The sequence below is a fragment of the Melozone crissalis genome, unplaced genomic scaffold (assembly GCF_028551555.1).
Source record: "Melozone crissalis strain CALT ecotype California unplaced genomic scaffold, PUWL_Pcris_2 ptg000004l_1, whole genome shotgun sequence".
Lineage (NCBI taxonomy): Eukaryota > Metazoa > Chordata > Aves > Passeriformes > Passerellidae > Melozone > Melozone crissalis.
In genome coordinates this window covers 13,907,395-13,926,510 of record NW_026535782.1, presented here as the reverse complement: position 1 = coordinate 13,926,510, position 19,116 = coordinate 13,907,395, and the positions used below count along the sequence as shown (strand labels likewise).

The window sequence follows — 19,116 nt, the reverse complement described above, 5'->3', positions numbered from 1 at the left end:
CAGTGTATGGTTACTGCATCTTGTACAAGAAGTGTGATGATACTGTCTTGAGAGCATGCACACACACGTGTGCTAAAAATATTCTTCAAGGACTCCACAATATTTTTACTACAAAATTAGATTTCTGTCAGTCAGATTTTGCAACTCTAACTGGTTTATAATTTGTTTTCACACCATGTTGCCTACAGAATCTTCACAACTAAATCTAAATGTGACAGCATTCCTCCACTGGGGATTTGACTACTACTTTATTTTTAATTTGGACAAACTGTGATTACTTCAATTTTTAAAGCTATTACAGCTTCTGAAGATATATTTAGCAAATTCTTAAGAATGTCCACCTTAAAGACAATTGTGTGTTGCAAAAAGTGAGTTTCAGATGTTACCGACATGGTTTGAAACTAGTTTCCCACAGAAAGGAGACATACAGTACTTCACAAGTTTGCTGGCAGATTTCAGTAAGTTAAGAAACTACAAGCAATCTCCTAATTTTTATGCCCTTTACAGGATATTATTTTCTAAAGACCAACTGATTGCTCCAAAGACAGGAACACTAAACTAAAGCAAGACTTCACATTATTTGACAGAACTGACAAAAGAAAGCCTTTTGTAAATATCCAATCACATGAGTAAAACTTTATTTTGTGCAAATCAAGAAATTACTCAGCTGAAAACACTGAGGCCTTACCAGGTCTACTGCTTGTGAAATTATTTGCTACAATTACCAAGTGTTCAATTTTAAGCTTAAAGCTTGCTTTTCATTTAATTAATTTCCCATGATTACCCACTGATTTAAAAATGCTGTGCATATAGACACCAAGAAAATAGTAATTTTTTTCCAAAAAGTTAGGCTATTAGAAATAAAGCTACTGTGTAAGAGATACTGCTTTTTCTTATTTAAAAGCAGAAGGAAGAAAGAAATCTTTTCAGAAATAACAAAGCCACTTCAGCTATTTCCCCTCATTTCTGAAACATGAGAAGACAACTCCACATATGTGGAAACATTTAAGGAATTAAGACCGAAAATTTAACACTTAAGAACAGATTCCCTGTCTTGCCTGTGCCCTGTTAACCAGATAAGTGAGCTGCAATATCCTCACTGAAGATATTTTATTGATGTGAAGAAGGCACCAGTGATCATTATGTTACAACAAAAAAGGGATGAAACAAGGGACTGCTGCTTGACAATCTAAGCCATAAAAGTGCTTGTCTGAACTTAAGTCTGCTGTTGTCCAGTAAAGAGATCCTTCACTCCTAATGCTCAGTCAGCCAGTTACAGACAGCTCACATTTTAATGAGTGTCTTCAGATAAAAATTCATTTGCCTTTCCAGTACCTCCCACAGCCCCCCAGTTCAGTTAGAGCTGGCCAACTCCTTTTCAAAACATTGCTCAACGGTGGATCACAGAAAACCAACAATTAAGGTGTGGGCAAACAGCACAGCATATAAAGCCTAATCAACAGCACATGATTAAGAGAGACATTCTTTTACCAGACACAGCATGAAGTTATTTTTCAATCCTACTACCTCCATATTCAGGATAGCACATGGAAGACTTCAGCCTTCCTGAGATATGACATAACCATAACCACAAGCATGCTGCAGATTATAATATTCCAAGCTATCTCAGTCTAGCAGATCATTTACCAGCAGACATACACAACCTGGGGTTTCCACTGATGAGCAAACTGAACACTGTCACTTCCTGTTTACCTGCACAGCATCACTCACTGAGCTGCATCTCACTGCTTAATGCTGCTGAAACCTTGGCTGGACACACAACAGCACCCACAGCAAAACAGTCACCTGTGTTCTGGAGCTGGAGTTGTTCATATAGATATAGATAATATGCTGCATATAGGCTTTCCATAAATTTGTCACTGTCTACTGCCATGGAACAGAAATTCTCACTAAAGATGACAGTTTGTGTTGCAGTTCTACTGCCTCTCCAGTCTCCCAAGAAACTCAGATTCAAAGCGTGTAAGACTGTTCTTGCAAAGCTCAGGGAATTTTTAGAGGAAATCTGAAGTCTACCTTTCAATTTTGATCCACTTTAAATTTATCAAGACTCCCAAGACCAGGATGAATCTTACATAACCATGTAAGAGATTGTACAGATGCACAGATTAACCAGTTCTCAAAACTATGTTTCATGGTCATACACAGAAATCGCAGAGTCAAGTCAAGAATCAAAAGTTTCATGCAACACACAGGGTAAAATGTTGAGTTCTCCTCTGTTTTGTCTGGTTCCACTGCCCATCCAGCTGTAAGAAAACCCAGCCTCCTGCCCTCAACATTCCCTTCTCTTCTACAGCAACTCACTGCCTTCATGCACTAAGATCTTCCTCCTTCAGCCTTCAACCATTCCATTCTCTGCACAGTAATATTTTTGTAGATACTACATATTTGTTGCATATTAAATGCAGATTCTTATAAGCAAATCCTCATTTAAAGATCCACTTTGAAGATATGAGAGTTCTTTGAGAAGAAACATCAGAATTCAGGCCCATTTTTTTAAAGTTAGATCCATGCAGTTCCTTATCAACCCACTCAGTGATATAGGCATCATGAAGTTTACAAGTGAAAATCTGCAGAACAACAGTAAATTGAGTAAGGAAAGGATATGAAGCATAAACCTCAGGATTTAATGAATTATCCCAGCTCTGAAACACTCATTAACGAGCCCCTGAAAATGCTTTTCAGTATCCACTTGGTACTCCCAAGCCCAGATTTTAAAAAATGAGTATTTGCTTTGCAGACATGATATTTAGGTGAACTTCACTTATGATCTCTACACTTGAAGACAGAAAATAACATAGAATTTTGACTTTTGATACTTAGGGAAGATTGAAATAAAGCAGCTTCATTTGTTTTAAAAGAACTCTTTTATAAGAGTACATTAATTACATGCCAACATGAAACAAAGAACTCCCTTCAAAATATTAGGAAATATGAGAAAAGGCTATTAAAAGTAAAACCTCTTTGAATAATAGCCACCAGTTGGTCTCACAATTGTGTATACAACTTGTGTCCTGTCCTGTAAAGCAGACTCAATCCACTTACATAAAGGTACTTAGAGATGCAACCCCCCCTTGCACTTTCACCATGCCACAATTCAACATGTATTAATTCCTCCTTGAGCAGTTCACATTTAAACAGAATAGTTATGGCAATTCAAGTCAGATACAAGAAAATAAAACTACATGTAAGATTAAAAAAAAAAAATATACCAGCAACTGACTTTGCTATGAATAGTTATTCCCAGTGACAAGTCTTAAAAAGTTGCTATACTGTGGGGGGGGGAAGGGGGAAGGCATGAAGATGTGTTAGTTCTAGGATCCCTTGCCATATTCAAAGTTTACTGCAGGATAAAACATTAGACACCGCTGAATGCCCAGGAGACTGCTGGTTTTCATTTTGTTCTAGCAATAAGAAGTTGCATGCTAATGTTTGTCCCCCACGCCTCAGTTCCCTCATGTGTAACATGTAAGGGAGACACTGACCTTTATCACTGTAAAGTGCTTTGAGAACTACTGATGAAGTAGTATTATGCTGTCACAGACAAATTATTTTTGGAGGGTGTGAGATATGTGCCAATAGCTGCTAATTGCTACTAATAGCAAAGGTTAAGACAGGTTAATTTCCACATCTGTTTCAGGTAAGGAAATGGAGATATTCTTTCACCATGGGGGGGATGCCCCTTGAGTCTAGTGACATTTATTACAGCTAACAGTCTCAATCATCACTGCCCAAAGGGGCTCCTTCTTTGCAGATACCAGCACTACTTCTACCAACATGCTGTGGAGGCCAAAAGCCACTTAAATTCACCTGTCTGTAAACAAACTTTAGTTTGGAAGCAGTGCCACAGAACGGTGGTCTTAGATGGCTGAATGTACATAGATCTCAGGCTTACAATTTAAATCCCCTATTTCTATTCTAGACCAACCATGGCTGCAAATTCTTTGTAACAAAATTACAAATGCTTTTGTAAGACACTATCACACTTATTTCACACAGTACATTTAACTTGTGATTCTTAAGATGGAAGACTAAAGAGCACAATGCATATGACTCAAAACTTCCCATGTACCTGGAATGTCTAAGTGGTCTATTCCATGAAAACTCCTGAGCAATAATAATCCATGAAATCTCAGTATGTAGGCATTGAAAAAAAATATAAAACAACGCACCAAAAAACAAGTTGTTTTGAAAACCAGGCACTCTAGCCTAGTTCTGACACAGCCCTTCAATAAGGGCAATCTCACCATCCCCATGTATCTAGATCAATTTACAAAGGATTCAGACTACACAGAAAAATGCTAGGGAGAGTTTGCTTTAGCTTCTGGCATTGCTACTTGGTCCCCTAAACTCCCCTAGGAGCCGAAAACTCCACTGTTTTGCATGGCCTTTGCAGGTAAAGATTTATGTTTATACTCTCACATCAGGTATTACAAACCTTCAATTTCTACTACTAAAGAAAAGTCCCCACCAAAAAAATTTGTGTTTTTGTTACACTCTCTCTCTTGACTGTCTAAATGAGTAGTACAAAGGTAATTTAGTGTAGTTTATTGAAGGGAGAAAACACCCTTAAGGAAAGAATTGCTGAGTTTGCAATATTCAAATCTCCAGGGTGAAAAAAGAAATACAACTGAGCTCTGCCAAGTTGGGACTTAATAAAAAGTTCAGATTAAGAATTATTTTGAAATTCGGATATTAACAATGGAGTTGACAATTTCCTTTCTGAACTTACTACCCACTCTCTGAAAATAAATGCAGAGGGCTGCTGAATGGGAAAGCTCCATCCCTGAAGCCAAAATTCTCCTGTAACTCCATATGGTGCCAGAATATTTCTTATAATGAAGCTGCCTGCTTTACTAAACACACTAAGATGAGTAAAAACTGTAAAGCATCTACTATTTAAAGTTAATGAAAAAGTATTTATACAAGTAAAATGTTTTAGAAAGAGGGCAGCAAGATGTTATTTTTCCACTGCACTTAACACTTCAGTGTCCATATCCAGTCACCAGTTTCCAGTTCAAAATATCATGCAATACTTACTTTTTCTTTCAGTGCAGAACTGGTAGTACAAGTTCACATAGCAAAGGGAAGGAACAGATACAATGATACTGTTCTCAATCTTAATTCTCAATGTCTGGATAATCAGAACAAAATCACCCTCATCCTCATTTGAAGATAGTTAGCTCCCCATAACTGCTGTGTTCCTGTAACTTGTGAACATTGTTCAACAGCAGTAACATATATACGACATGAAAAGTAACGTGTACCCACCTGAATTTACAAGTAAAATAAACATTATTTCACTCTACTTACACCAGTACTAGACTCATGTGAGAAACAAAGCTTACAATAAAGAAAATCAATATTTATTAGACCAATATAAGATGTTAGAATCCACAGTCACATCAATATAATTAACATGGACACAGTAAAGATATTTGAACGACTCTTAGGACAGAAAACCTTTGTTTCAAAGAACAGCTAAAAGAAACATCTGGTCTGAAACTGACCTTTAAGCTTTTTGGTGAGTATTTTCTGAATTAACATTGAGCCAAAATATAAACTTAAATGAAAAAGATGTTAAGATAGCTTTGCTTGTGATCACAGTGAAGTTGCAACACTGATGACTACCAATCTGCATTGCACTGCAGTCCAATTAATCAGTATTATTATCCCAATCAAGCATCAGATTTGAAGCATTACATGCTTCAGTTTCTGAACTCCTTTTCTGCAAGTCTCCAAGTGTGTTCCGGAGCTGAAGGAGGCTAACATGCTCTACATTACTGCTTCCTGCTGCTTGGGAGAACTGGCAACTGCTTTCTTGTCAGGTCAAGTGTTTGTCACTATTTGAAAACCTCCACTTACGCAATAAATTACAGTGCTCTTATGACAGTATAAAATCAGCAGGTAAACTGTAACATCACACTAACATAAAAATGTACATAATAAATGTTATGCAAGTTACAATCATTGAAAAGATAAAAGTTATTGTGACATAATGATTATTTTCTTCAGATGTGTAACACTTTTGGAAACAAGATATTCTCTGTAAGGGCAATGATGCACCCTAAATCCCAATGGGTGAAAGAAGGTACCCTTGGTCAAAGCAGACTTTAGATTTCCAGTTTTTGTGTGGATATTCCCTTCCTTTGTGATCAACTACTTCAGCTGCTCTGAGCACCTGAACAGCCTCAATCTGTTAATATAGAAACAGAAAACTCTTGATGTTGAGTGTATGTAAGATAGTATCATTCCCATGAGTATACAGCTTAGAGAAAAAACAAGCTGGTTATCTCACTAAGACAGAATTCAAGAAAAATTACACCCTCCTCAAGAGACTTTACATAAATATAGAAATAGGATACCTCTCTCAGTCTCCTGCAATAAATTATTACAGGTGTGGGACCTCCATAATAGCAATGCATTGCTAGAAGTTCAGTATGGTTGATTGTATATGTGTCAGATTCAAGTCTGTATAACTGGGTCCTCAAAAGACCGAGGAGATGAATTGCCAGAAGCTTTAAGGCTGCGGTACAAGCACTCCTATAGGAAGATGGTGATGGAGAGTGCCAGTAACACAGCTGGATCTTGGGAAAGCCTTGCAGGGGGATGAGGGGTTTGGGGTAAATTAAAAAAAAAAATCTTGATTTCCTGATAGTCTTGTATCCATTCCTGGGCACACAGAGCACATTTACAGAATAAATTGAAAGCTACTCAGCTTCACCAACAGAAGTGTCCCATTGAACATCTGTTACTCAAAAGTGCATCCTTCAGAATGCCACTGCCATCCACCAGGTGTGATATTATACACAGCTTGAGAGTTTTTTACTAGATTATGTGGAACTAACATCTCTAAATCTGCCAATCCCTACATAAAAGCTTCAGTTCTGCAACAAATGCAACAGTCCTCTGCAGAATTCCAGACCCCAAGAAGTAACATGTCAGCCAGCTCATTCCAGGACTGGGTTACTCTCACACACCATGCACCATGCTGCACTTAAAGTGCCCAGAGCACCTGAATTGAAACAGCCTTGATAATGCATGGCAGACATCTGTATTCAAGGCTGATTTGTTTATCTGGAGTAAGCCAACTATGAAACAACCTTTGCTAATTCAGACTTACATCATAGTGATATTTTTTTTTTTGTATGTGGTGTTCTTGGAGAAGTTATTTCAAGTCAAATGGATATTGGTACTGCATCATCTCATTGCTAAAACAATTATTGCAGCCAGAACAGACATACAAGCCACCATCCTGAAATAAAGCCTAAAACCACTCAGCTGCTCTGAACCAAATGCTACCTGTTGTAGGAGAAAACTGCTTGCACAGCACCAAACCTCATCAGGGGACCACTTCCTGCCAGCGCTGACTTACAAAAGTGACACTGGGAAAAAAATATGGCATGAAGGGAGAGAGGGAATAACCAGACACTCAAGGGGAAAAAATGGTAAAATAAAAACTTGAGAGAAGTGTTCACTGAACTGAGGCATGCAAAGACTGCCTAGCTGATCTCAGACATAGAAGACAGAACAAACTGAAAAGTTTCCTGAGCTTTAGACCCCAAACAGAACCAACAACTAAGACGAGATACTAGCATAGACAGAATATGTGATGATCAAACCACCACTAATTACACTACCTGACATCCTGGAATGGTCTCTGGAGCTCAATCAGGAAACAAATTATTATCTGAGCTGATGGGAAACTGCTATGACACTCCAAAATGCAGTTAAGATTCTAAGAGAACTAAGCACATCCCTGGAGGCTCTGAAGATGCACAGAACTTTTCTTAAATGACTTACAAACTACACATCAGAAAAGAAACCTTCAGACAGGATACAATTTCTTAGGGCACTGCTCTGCAAACAAGTGAAGTAAAAGAAATGCAGCATCCTTTAAGGTCATCCTTGCTGTACCTCATGCACTCTGTAGAAGCACAGCTACAAGTCAGCTACATCTCCTTACCAGAAGGTAAAATCTTTTTTTCCCTCCTGGAATCAGAGATCAGAAACCTTATGAGCTTGTGTTCACAGTATCAGTATCAAATAGACTTGGTAATTTGTCCACTGCAGCAGGTGATTATGTGCACAGGCACACTTTTGTCTGCTGTAAACTTCTAGGCACCTACATTTTCTCCAGTTTCCAAAAGCAATTTCTAGGAGCAGAAAGACAATACTGAATTTTGCTGCCAGCAGGAAAAACAGGTTTGATGTGAACTTAATGTCAAAGCAGACAGTTACGTGCACAGCAGCAGAGCTGACACTTACTCTGTGATCTACATGCTACTGACAATGCTAGAAGAGACAGTTCACATCTCCCCATCCCCAGAACTGCTTCTGTCTCCTTGCAGATTTCCCTGGTTGTGCAAATATGAGTTACTAAGACCTGGGCCACTTTCTGGACATGATAGGAAATGGTGAAGAATACATACATGCACAGAGTAACAAACTCTCTTCCCAACACAACACAAATTGGGTAGGGATGGCCCTACCCCATGTGATGTACCAGGAGCTGTTAATACCATTCTAATCTCAAAAACCACACTCATACAAATTTGAGCAACTACTAGGCTAGCACTCAAAACTGTGCCAGGAAGTGTGCCAACAAATTGAACAGCACGGACAGTCACGGAACAGTGCCTGAGTTCATGCTACTGCCCCACTTAGGTCTGTTAGCACAGCTGGCTGACACACCACAGGTGAGAAACAAGACAGAATGCATCCTTCTGCCACCAAGCTTAAATGTTACCAGCAACATAAAGGTATGTTCAGTGTGAGAGATGGACTCCTTGGTAACACAAGTGAAGCCTGGACTAGCAGCATGAACACTTTTTCGATAAACAAATTTCCATAAACAATATGAAAAGTGGACAGAAAAACAAACAGGATTTTTTCTGTCATTTACAGGCAGAAAAGACCAGAGGTGTTCAAAGAGGCTGTTAAGCATAAGCTTCAATGACAAACTGAAGCATTCAAAGCAAGACCTTCTAAATGATATAAAAAGATAAAACCAGGGCATGGAGTGAGATCTACATATCCCAGCAAAACATTTAGCACCATATCCATCTCCATGCATCCTATAAAACAAAACTGTCACACAACTATAGGTATGTTGCATCCAGATGCCTGAATTAAGGTAAGGAAGGTCATGACCTGAGAAGAGGCATCAGCTGTTATTATCAGTGTCTCAGGTACAGAAATGTTGACATCTGAACATGATATGGACAAATCTCTTAAAGACAAAACTGTTTTCTAAAATAAAGAAATGGTGCATTGAATTGCTGAGTTCTAGACACCATGTGCAACCAGCACTTTCTGTCACTCTTTAAATTTAAAACTATACAAGGTTTTAAAGTTCCAGCTACACAAACTGAGCACTGTGCCACCAGTACAGTGTAACACAAAGAGGCCAATGTTGTCTAAGAAACGTCAAAATTACAACACTATTGCGTGGCTAAAAGATACCAGTTCACATAACATTAACATAAAATTAACCCCAAACCCTGAATTATCAGGTTGATAAAAATATAAATGCTAATAAATGCATATCCAGTTATAAAATGAATTTCATACCTGAGACACTCTTAACTAAAACCTAAAACAAATAAAGAAAAAATAGCCCTGCATTTAATTTGTTAGAAACTACTTCTTCCTTCCCTGCAAACCAAGGGGAAGCTTTTGCCTGTGGTATTGCACAGAGCACACACCACTACAGGATGTTCATAGTTTTCTTCCTCTTTTCAGTTAACCACAAGAATCAAGCACAGTTTTAGAGAGAGGAGCTTATTTGGATGCCTTTGTGTATATTTAGTGTCATAAGCCAAGTGATGTTTCTGTTTGCTTTGGCTGACTAAGGGGGAGTAAAGGGAAAAAATGTCTACTTAGAAAGAATGACCACATCTTAGCTGCGCTCAGAGAGAGCTATCACATGGTCAGAGGAGCAGGAAATAACTTACAGTTCAGTCAAAGCAGGACTAAGCAGTTCTGTGGTTTCAAATCTGAGCCTGTAGAGTTGCTGAAGCTGTATCTTCCAGTATACAGTTCCTTAACATAGCAGCTTACAAACTGGAGAGCCCAGTCCTGCCTGGAGAAGCAGCAGTGAAGGGTGGAGCAGTGCAGGAAGCCTGAGGAACACCATACTCCTGTTTCTGTGTACCCTTCTCATATCCACCAGAAGTTCTCTTCCCTATAACCACATTAACAATGACTTTGGCCAGTGAAGACAAATACAGGTGAGAAATGAGTAATGGCCAGGTCTCAGGCTCCATGCACTCCTGTGTGCAGCAGCAAAAGCTGCCTGGCACAGACATTGCCTCCTCTCCTCATGACTGTCCTTGAGCAGTGCTCTGCTGAGCTACAGACAAATGTCTATCCCAGCACTGCATATGGTAGGACTACACATCTGGTGAGACACAAATCACATCCTTCCTTGCTCATCCTTAAGAACGAAGGAGCTGAGGAACTGAGGAGGGGGAATGAGGGAGTAGGGGGGAGAATGGTGAGGAAGAAAGTCAGTCCTACCTGGAGATCTTTGTGCAGACTATGGATGCAGGAGCTGAAGGGAGAAAGGAAAATTCTGGAGGCACTTGAGGTGCAAGAGGAAAACAGGAAAGGAGGAAACCCTGTTACTGGGACAGGGCAGAAAACTAACTAAAAGCATAAAAAGCACATGTGTTAAGAGTACAAGGAGAACATGATGAAAGCAGAGACATGAGATTTGGAGGGAAGAGGTCACTATGCAGGACTTCAAGGTACCTCAGCAGAATGGGGGTTTACAAAAGAACTAGTTGTTAAATTGATTCCTAAAATAGAAAATTCTTTTGAAGTCAATAAATTACTGCTTCTGTTACAAAATGTACTAGGGAGGTTGTAAAATAATTGGTCACTTTTCTTTATCCCCAACACAGAAAATATAACAATTTAATACTAATTTCTTATCCACAAATCACACACAGGTAAGTTGGCTGTCACCTTGAGAGAGGAGAAAACATTTAAGATTTACAGCCAAATTCCCACTTCCAAATATTCTTGCTCTTCAGCCTAGACAGCAAGACAAGCACTAGGGCTTGTTACTTAATCTCAGCAAGTGCTGGCTGGCTTTTGGGACAGCCATTACCATCAGTAATACTTGAAGTAAACATATTTTTTAAAAGTATTTGCAATCTTAAAGGCAAGAGTTACCGTCACATAATTGAGAGTTCAAATAATGAAAGCAGTTTTCAGAGCTGTTCAAAAAGGCAAAAGTCACACTTTCTTTTGTTGGGTTGGTGTTTCTCAAATTGCAGGCACAGTACCTTCACATACAAAATGTGCTTATATGGGAGCATATCTGTGCTCACTAAATACACCCTCCTTATGCTGCATAGTGGCTAATGGACAAGGGGAGATAAAGGCAAAATAACACATTTGCATTGAAGGCAAAGGAGATGAATGCAGGGAAATTCTGAATGACAAGATGTTCTGCAGGGGAAAATGATGTGTGAAACTGTCTTACAGAAATGGAAACACAACCTTAGTGTTATCTTTCAGCTTTAAACTAGACACACTGGAGGACTGAAAAATGTATTAACACTGTTTCTTAGAAAACCTAAAAAGAAAATGCTGTGTTAAGAGTGAGGATTTTAAGGACAGCTAAATAAACAGTAGAGGAAAACAGCCTCACCAAGGTGGGGATGCATGTATGAAAGCAAGTGCCTTAAGTGAGAAGCAATCTGCAAATGTGTCGTGGAGCTCTGCAGCCAGCAACAGTTTTCTTGCCAGGAATGATCATCTCCACAGAACATTATGTCTACAGAAATTGAGTAATTCATTTAATGAACTTATTCCAGAATCATATATTCTTAACACAGACATTCTAATTTGAGATACCTAAAGTGTAATTTACTGCACAAAGAGGTGTCAGCAAAACTGTCTACCTTTAACTCAGAAGTGTCTGAGAAAACACTACTAAAATTTAAGAATTAAGCAAGTGAGCAAATTTCTAAGAAAGTGTCTCTATGATTGTTTGAACTGCATCTTCTTTTTTTCCATTTGGACCTTTGAGAACACCACTCCTGTGATGTACTCACAGTACACTTCAGGATCTTCAAATTTAACGACAGTTGATCTGAAGGTCACACCTATTGTTCCCATTTTATTGGATATCCAGGCACCAACAACAATTCTGGAAGCCACAAAAGATGGTGTGGCAGTGCACGCAAGCAAATACCTGGAGAAACTAAACTATCTTGTACAGCATCTGAGTCATGTCCCAGTAGAGCGGGCTGTTTAAAAGCACCCATGAAGTAGAACTTCTAGTTCTACTAAAGCCACTCTGCAATATTTACTGTTACAAGGAGAACCAACTAGCCAATAAAAAAAAAAAAAATCCCTCTGTGCTAAGTAACACAATGTCAGCCTTTCTTCATGAAACTGTACCCCAACCTCCTAACCTACCAATCAGCAACTCTAAGTGCCTGTGACACATTTTCGTTGCTTCCTGTATTTTATTATCTAGGTATTAGGTAATGAAACCATAAGTCTCCTGTATGCTAAGTTTTATTTCTGTACTACAAAGATTCCTCAAGAGACAAGCCTATGAAATGCACTCACTGGAGGAGAGGACACTATAAATCTTACCACACAGCTTCAAGTCAATGGCAAATTATCTCAGCAAACGGAGCATTTAGAGCTCTACAAACCCCATGTACAGACAGCTCTGCCTATAAAAAGTCAATGATAGGATCATTTTCTCATGTTAGTTGATGAACTAGTACAAAGTTCCTAGGTGGCACTCACTCATCACACACAAGTATCTTCAACGCTTCACTCCATCCATTCCAGCACTAAGATAGCAGCTGCCAGTGGCAATTGCTGCCATTGCTGGCACCTGCAGCCACTATCAATGAAAGCAGTAGATGAGTCCTTAATGCTGGCACAAAGTAGAGCAGTAAGGGTCACAGGAAGTTCTAAAGAAAAAACAGTTGAGTTTTTTCAGGCAGAATTCTTTCAAAAAAAGAAATTCAAGATCTAAAATTAGAGCATTCCCCATTTTCATGTTTTTAGCCTGAAACTGCATGGTTCTTACGAGATTAATGTTACATTCTTCACTTGTGACAAATTCAGCTAGTACTACATGTTTCAGAAATAAGCAGAGAGAAAAACTAGTGATAAAAAAATCAAAACAATATTTACAAGCAGATAATGCCAATAAATCTCATCAATTTTCCATTTAAGGAAGAACAGAGTAGTCTTTACATTTAGAAGTTTGCATGAAATAGCAAACAATGCTTATCTTCTAACAAGAACCTACCTCTTCCTTGGGTGTGCTCCTAAGCAATGTGAACTAGGCTATCTGAAGATCTTGGTGAAAAACTTACAGTCAAAACTTGACTGTTCATCTGAATCCTTAATCAAAACTCTGCCCTCTTCTAAATTCCTTAATATGACTCTTAGCTGTGAAAACCCAGTAAGTTACAACACAACAGCTTGTGACTACAAATTGTTTTCATCCTGTTGTGCATGTATACCATAGGATTCCAGGGCACTTATCAGGAGCATGAGTGGCACACTTGACCATGTGATTAACCACACAGATGCTGAGAGACTTTTGGCACTTGACTGCCTCCAAAACAGATAAAATATATTTACAAAGATGCTCAGAAGAGCTTAATGCTGAAGCCTTAACAGAGTGAGGTACAGGTTGTGTTTGCCTTAGTACATCACCCTCCATTCAGCAATACATAATGCTTCACAACAGACACACAGTGACTGGAACTTGTAGCAGGACTTACTCCTCATATCAAGACAGAGTTTGTCTAGCACATGAGGTACAAGAACAGCCAGGAGAGATATAACCACTACAGTCACTGAACACAAAAACTTCTGTTATCTGAGTTTCTATCTTAAAGAGATTTAGATAACTGACAGTGAGCTTTATTGACAATTATGGGATTTTTAAGACCTAAATTTCTGCCTTTTTCTCCTTAACCATAGCCCACACCTTGTGAATTGATGCTTTGTCTCAAATGCATACAGCTACAAGATGCAGTGCCTTCTAGACTGTTCCCAAGCAGTCTCAAAACATTTCTCATCCATGGGTAAGCAAGCTAAGGCAGTGAACTATGCTGTAAAGACATTAATAGCAAGCTGTGAGCATGAGAAACATACTATTGTAAGGACAATGGTTGTACCTCTTGTTCTATGGAGTCTGATATGATCCATTACTGTGAAAATCAGTTTTGTAGGCACAGGTTTGGTTCAAAGGAACTGTCAAAACTCCACTGTCATTTTCTCTACAATGGAAGATTACCAGTGATAAGTTGTTCAGAGGACTCACTCTAGTGGATACTAGTGAGGTGTCTAAAGATGCTGCATGTCTTCTGTAGAACAGGGCAAATCTCAAAAGAAATCCAGGTGTAATTCTCAATACTCTCCTGTTCCACAAGACCCCATCCTTTACACTTTATCTTTTCCCTCCACATCTCATTTAGAAACAAATGCAAAGATGAGAGAATCACCACTGAATTAATGTGTCAGTTCTCCCTACTTGTACAGGGGATAAGTATTTTTTAAACTGCAATGTCAGTCTTTTTTGGATGTAGAGACTGCAGCTAAACTCAAACTGAGCAGTCCCAACACTTGTCAGACATGTGAAAGTGCCCATTACTCAGACTTGTAGTCTACCTTCAAGCCCTAGTTCATGCTGTTTTCATAAGCACAAGTAATCTTACATGTCCCTTCCTGAGAAAACATTTAATTCTTATCAATTAAGAGCTATAACTGCCATTCAAGTTTTTATTTTGCTTTATCTCAGCTATTACTGCAATTTGTTCTTTGGCTCTGATACACAAACTTATTCTGGTCACGTGCACTTTTAAAAGCGGCCAAAACAGTTTTCTTAGTTAGCTTACTGCTGTGTCACTTCTCTTTCTGCATCCTTCACCAGTTCCTGTTTACCACATGAACCACAGGCAAGACCTCACAAAGAACAACATATTCCCAGCCTTATTCATTGCACCTTATCCAAGTGGTGAGTAGCACTTCAAAGCAGCATAAAATATCCATACTCCATTCCACCTACTTCTAGTGCTACCAAATACACACTTCTCATGGTTTGTTTCTCAAAAATTATTTCTACAGAATAAACTAGTTTTTCATTACTGACCAATATTAATCATGCAAATTGTAGAAGTTACTTCTTTATTACAGATTATAAAATGGACATCTAGCATTTACTTTTTCTTACAAAACTCATCATTATTTAAAGTAATGAGTAATAACTAACCAGAACTTATGCAAAAACTTTTAAGCTGGGCATAACCACAAAAATTATTAATATGCACAAAACTAATCTCATAGCTCCACTTAGTATAGGTGTACATAAAATTTTATTTCCACATTATTATTAAAAAGCTATTGAAAACTTTTTACAGAGAGCAAATTTTACACCTGAACTAGATAACAAAGGTCACAAACCTGAATGAAAATTAGTTATATGCCTAAACAATGGGAGTCCTAAAGGGCTTTACACTGGATATATTCTGTAAATAATTCTACATCTGGATTCATATTTAGCCAAATTAACTATAGCTACAGCTTTGACTATTAGCCAGTGGCTTGGTTTTGAAAGCCTCATCTGTCATGGGCAAAGGTATTTTAATTGCTTGTAGATTCAGATAAACATTTTACAGCTCAGCAATACAGAGGAAAAAAGAGTAGAGAAGAAAACCAATTACCCTCTGTATGTACACTTGCCTATTAGTGAGCTTCTCAAAGGACCAGTAGTAGTGTGCAGAATGGTATCCACCTCAGAGCGATGGCTCTTCAGCATTTCCCCCTCTCACAGGAAATTTTTCTATCAGGGATCATTACTTAAGAGGCCACTGGAACTGTGTCCATTTCTGAGTTCACAGACTGTGAGTACTCAAAGTTATGCACTTTGATATATTCCTTTGCTTTCCCATAGAACAAAAATCAGATAATTGAACCCTCAATGTCATTTCAAAATAGCTGCCTTGTTACCAGTCAGAAATAAAGGAAAGATTGAAATAAATTTCAGAGCACCACATGCTTTTTTAACTAAGCCCTTCAGGCCCGATAGCAGTGTTATGGCATCCATTAAGAATTCTATAAATTATTACTGCAAAGAGTATCTTAGGAGCATGGTTTAATGTCTCAACTTTCTTCTGGTGTTCACTGCAGTAGTGATCTAAGCACGAGATTTAGTCAAACAAAACCTAAACTTATGTCAATGTGGCTGACACATCCAACAGCCTCTCTAAGCCCCAGTGACAGAAACATCACCTACAGCAGCAAGGCAGCCCAGACATTTCAGGTGATTGCAAGAGCAAGCATTTAGCATCTTACAGAACTCACAAAATTTTCCTTTCTTAAAAAGCAGCACTTAGAGTCAGAAACTTCACTACTGAGTAATTCAAACATGGATATTATGAGATCAATATCATGAACAAAAAGGCATTTATCAGCACAGCATGTTGAGTCAAGCTGGAAGGTCAAGAGTACCACGAGTCCTACTGCACCCCAACAGACACTGTGGTTTCAAGTCAGACAGCTGAGGCTGTTACCATCTCCAGGTACCCATTCCACTTCCCTGCTTAAGACAGTGCCCTCCAAGGGGCAGAATATTCCATCCGTGCACTTGTTTCTCAATTTCTGGCTCATGCCACACAGTAAGCCAAAAAAGCCTGGTTAAATACCTCTAGATCTTCAATGCTTAAGTCCTCAAGACTGAGCGGAGAACCTCAACTTTACTAAAATAAGCCTATGATTAACTTAGAGAGCACAAAGGGCTGGGAAAAGAGGAAACAACAGACCACAATTTTAAGAACCTCAACTGGAAAGGCATCCAATATTGTGTGTAAATCAGAAGAATGTGTAATTTCAAGCAAGCTGTAAATCCCATGACACCCAAATCCTGTGAAGATATTTACCTCCAGTCTGCTTTCAACATACTACTTATGCAGAAAATTTGGGAGCTTAACCAGGTGAGTTTTACAGCTGAGTATAACAGAAATTAAAAGTGTGTTCATCTGACAAGAAAAAAAATCAAGTTACAGAAAAGCAAACTGAAAATCAATTTACACACAAATTCATGCACTATTTTTTTATATTTAAAGAAAAAAATTATACTGTTTTTTTTTTCTTTCTTAGCAAAGAAGTAGAAGATATGAAACGTTCCCTGAAATTAACTGAGGCATTTCTACAATTCTATACTTTTCAAAACATATACTTTGGGGGTCATACCTTCTGACACACTGAAAGTTACTGTGAAAGCATCTAACCCACCCCAATGTAAATATTCTCTACTTCCTGTTCCCTTGCATCTTATGTTTTCCTCTCAGCAGTTTGATCAACCATACCATTTCAAAGTCCAGAGAGTTATGTGGAATCAATATGACTACACGGATATCCTGCTTTAAGTCACAGTTTTAAGTTCACGAAACACTCTCCATAGCTTTACAGCAAGTTCCTAATAGTATTTTAGGTTCAGGACACAATGCACCAGAATAGTCATTGTTTTGAAAATCACTATTTTTAAAAAAGCAGCTTCTTTTCCAGTGAAAGCGTTTCTCTTTTGAAGCTTTCAAATAGTTCTTTAATATAGATAAGTAGTTTTAGTACAGTTTTACGTTACATGTAAGAAGGTATTCTGAAACCGAACTTACTGATATAGAAATAGGAAAATATGCAGTATTTGAGTACACGAACTTGTTGTTTACGCTAAGAAAAGCGCAGACTAAACCCAAGGCAGGCCTATCACTGATACGAGCCTTTCTACAACTTGGTGCAACACTGCTTTGTTGTACCGCTGGCGCACCTGGGGTCCGTCCCAGCCCCGCCGAGCAATGGAACTTCTACAGCCCCGGAGCCCCGCGGCTGCTGCTTTGCGGCGGCTTCCCTTGCAGCGCCCGGGTCGGCGGCAGGGCAGCGGGAGCCCCGTATGCCGACGGGCAGCGACGCGCGGAAGGACGGCGCCCACACCGGTGCCCGCGGCGCTCTCGGAGCCGCCCGCCGCGCCCGGTTTCGGAGCGAGCGAGGCCGGGCCCGGCGCTCAGGGCCGGCAGCCCGCCGGACCGGGCCGGCCGAGGGGCCGCTGCCGCCGCCGTTCATCGCTCCCCGCCCTGCGCTGCGGGCGAGCCGGGCGGGCAGCGAGGCCTGCGAGGGCCGCCCCCCGCCCGACGCCGGGACGGGGCAGCGGAGCAGGATGAAACTTCCGCAGCCTCAACTTCCCAGCGCCCGGCCGGGCTGTCCTCACACGCCCCCGCCCGCCCCGGGCCCCGACTCGCCGCGCCCTGGTGGGGCGGCTGGGGGTGCCCCAGTCCCCTCGCCCCCTCGGTCGGGACTTACCACGCATTTTTTGCCGAGGAAGCCGAAGAGGCTCTCGTTCTCCTGCGGGGTGAGCAGCAGCGAGCCCACGTTAGTGACCCGCCGCGGGGGCTGCTGCTGCGGGGCGCCGCTCATGGCCGGGGCCGGCCCGGCGCTGCCCTCGCCGCCCTGCGACCGATGGCGCCCGCGGCCCCTTCCTCCCCTTCCTCCTCCTCCGCCGCCGCCGCCGCCGGGGCCTCACAGCAGCCGCATCGCTAAGCCTTTTCGCGGGGCCGGGGAAGGAGGGAAGAAAAGAGGGGCGGCGGGCAGGGTGCCGGGGAGGGGGGCGGTCAGGAAAGGGGGTGCCGGGCAGCCGTGCAGCCGCGCCGGAGCCGCTCCGCGCCGGGGCCGATCCCGATCGCTCCCGCCCCTAAACTTCCAACTCCGGCCCGGCCCCGGCGGCCGCGCGATTCAACATGGCAGCGGGGGCGGGCGAGACCACGGCGCGCGGCAGCCAAGGGGGAGCCCGGCGAGCGCGCGGCCGCCGCGACCATGCGCCGTGCGGGGGGAGGGGAGGGCGTCGCCTTCCGCGCCCGCCCCCTCGGTACCTGCCGGGCCGGGCGGTGCCGGGCATGGGCGGCCCGCGGGGGCAGAGGGGGAGAACGGGGGTGATCAGAGCACGGAGAAGATGAAAGACAAGAAAATGACGAAAAGGAGGAGCGGTCGCCGCCGTAGGGACGCGGCCGCTGTCCCGGAGCCGTGGGAACCGCCGTGAGGGGCAGTGCCGCCCGG

General features: G+C 41.0%; 1 protein-coding gene across 1 annotated transcript in view; it reads right to left on the bottom strand.

Moving 5' to 3' along the window:
* WASL (WASP like actin nucleation promoting factor) overlaps window positions 1-18,774 on the bottom strand; it is a 50,379-nt gene extending 31,605 nt beyond the window's left edge. The window contains exon 1 of the mRNA XM_054277585.1: window positions 18,367-18,774. Coding sequence (XP_054133560.1) covers window positions 18,367-18,480 — 114 coding nt within the window. The 5' untranslated portion in view covers window positions 18,481-18,774. The remainder of the gene's footprint in view (window positions 1-18,366) is intronic.
* Between the last annotated feature and the right edge of the window lie 342 nt (window positions 18,775-19,116).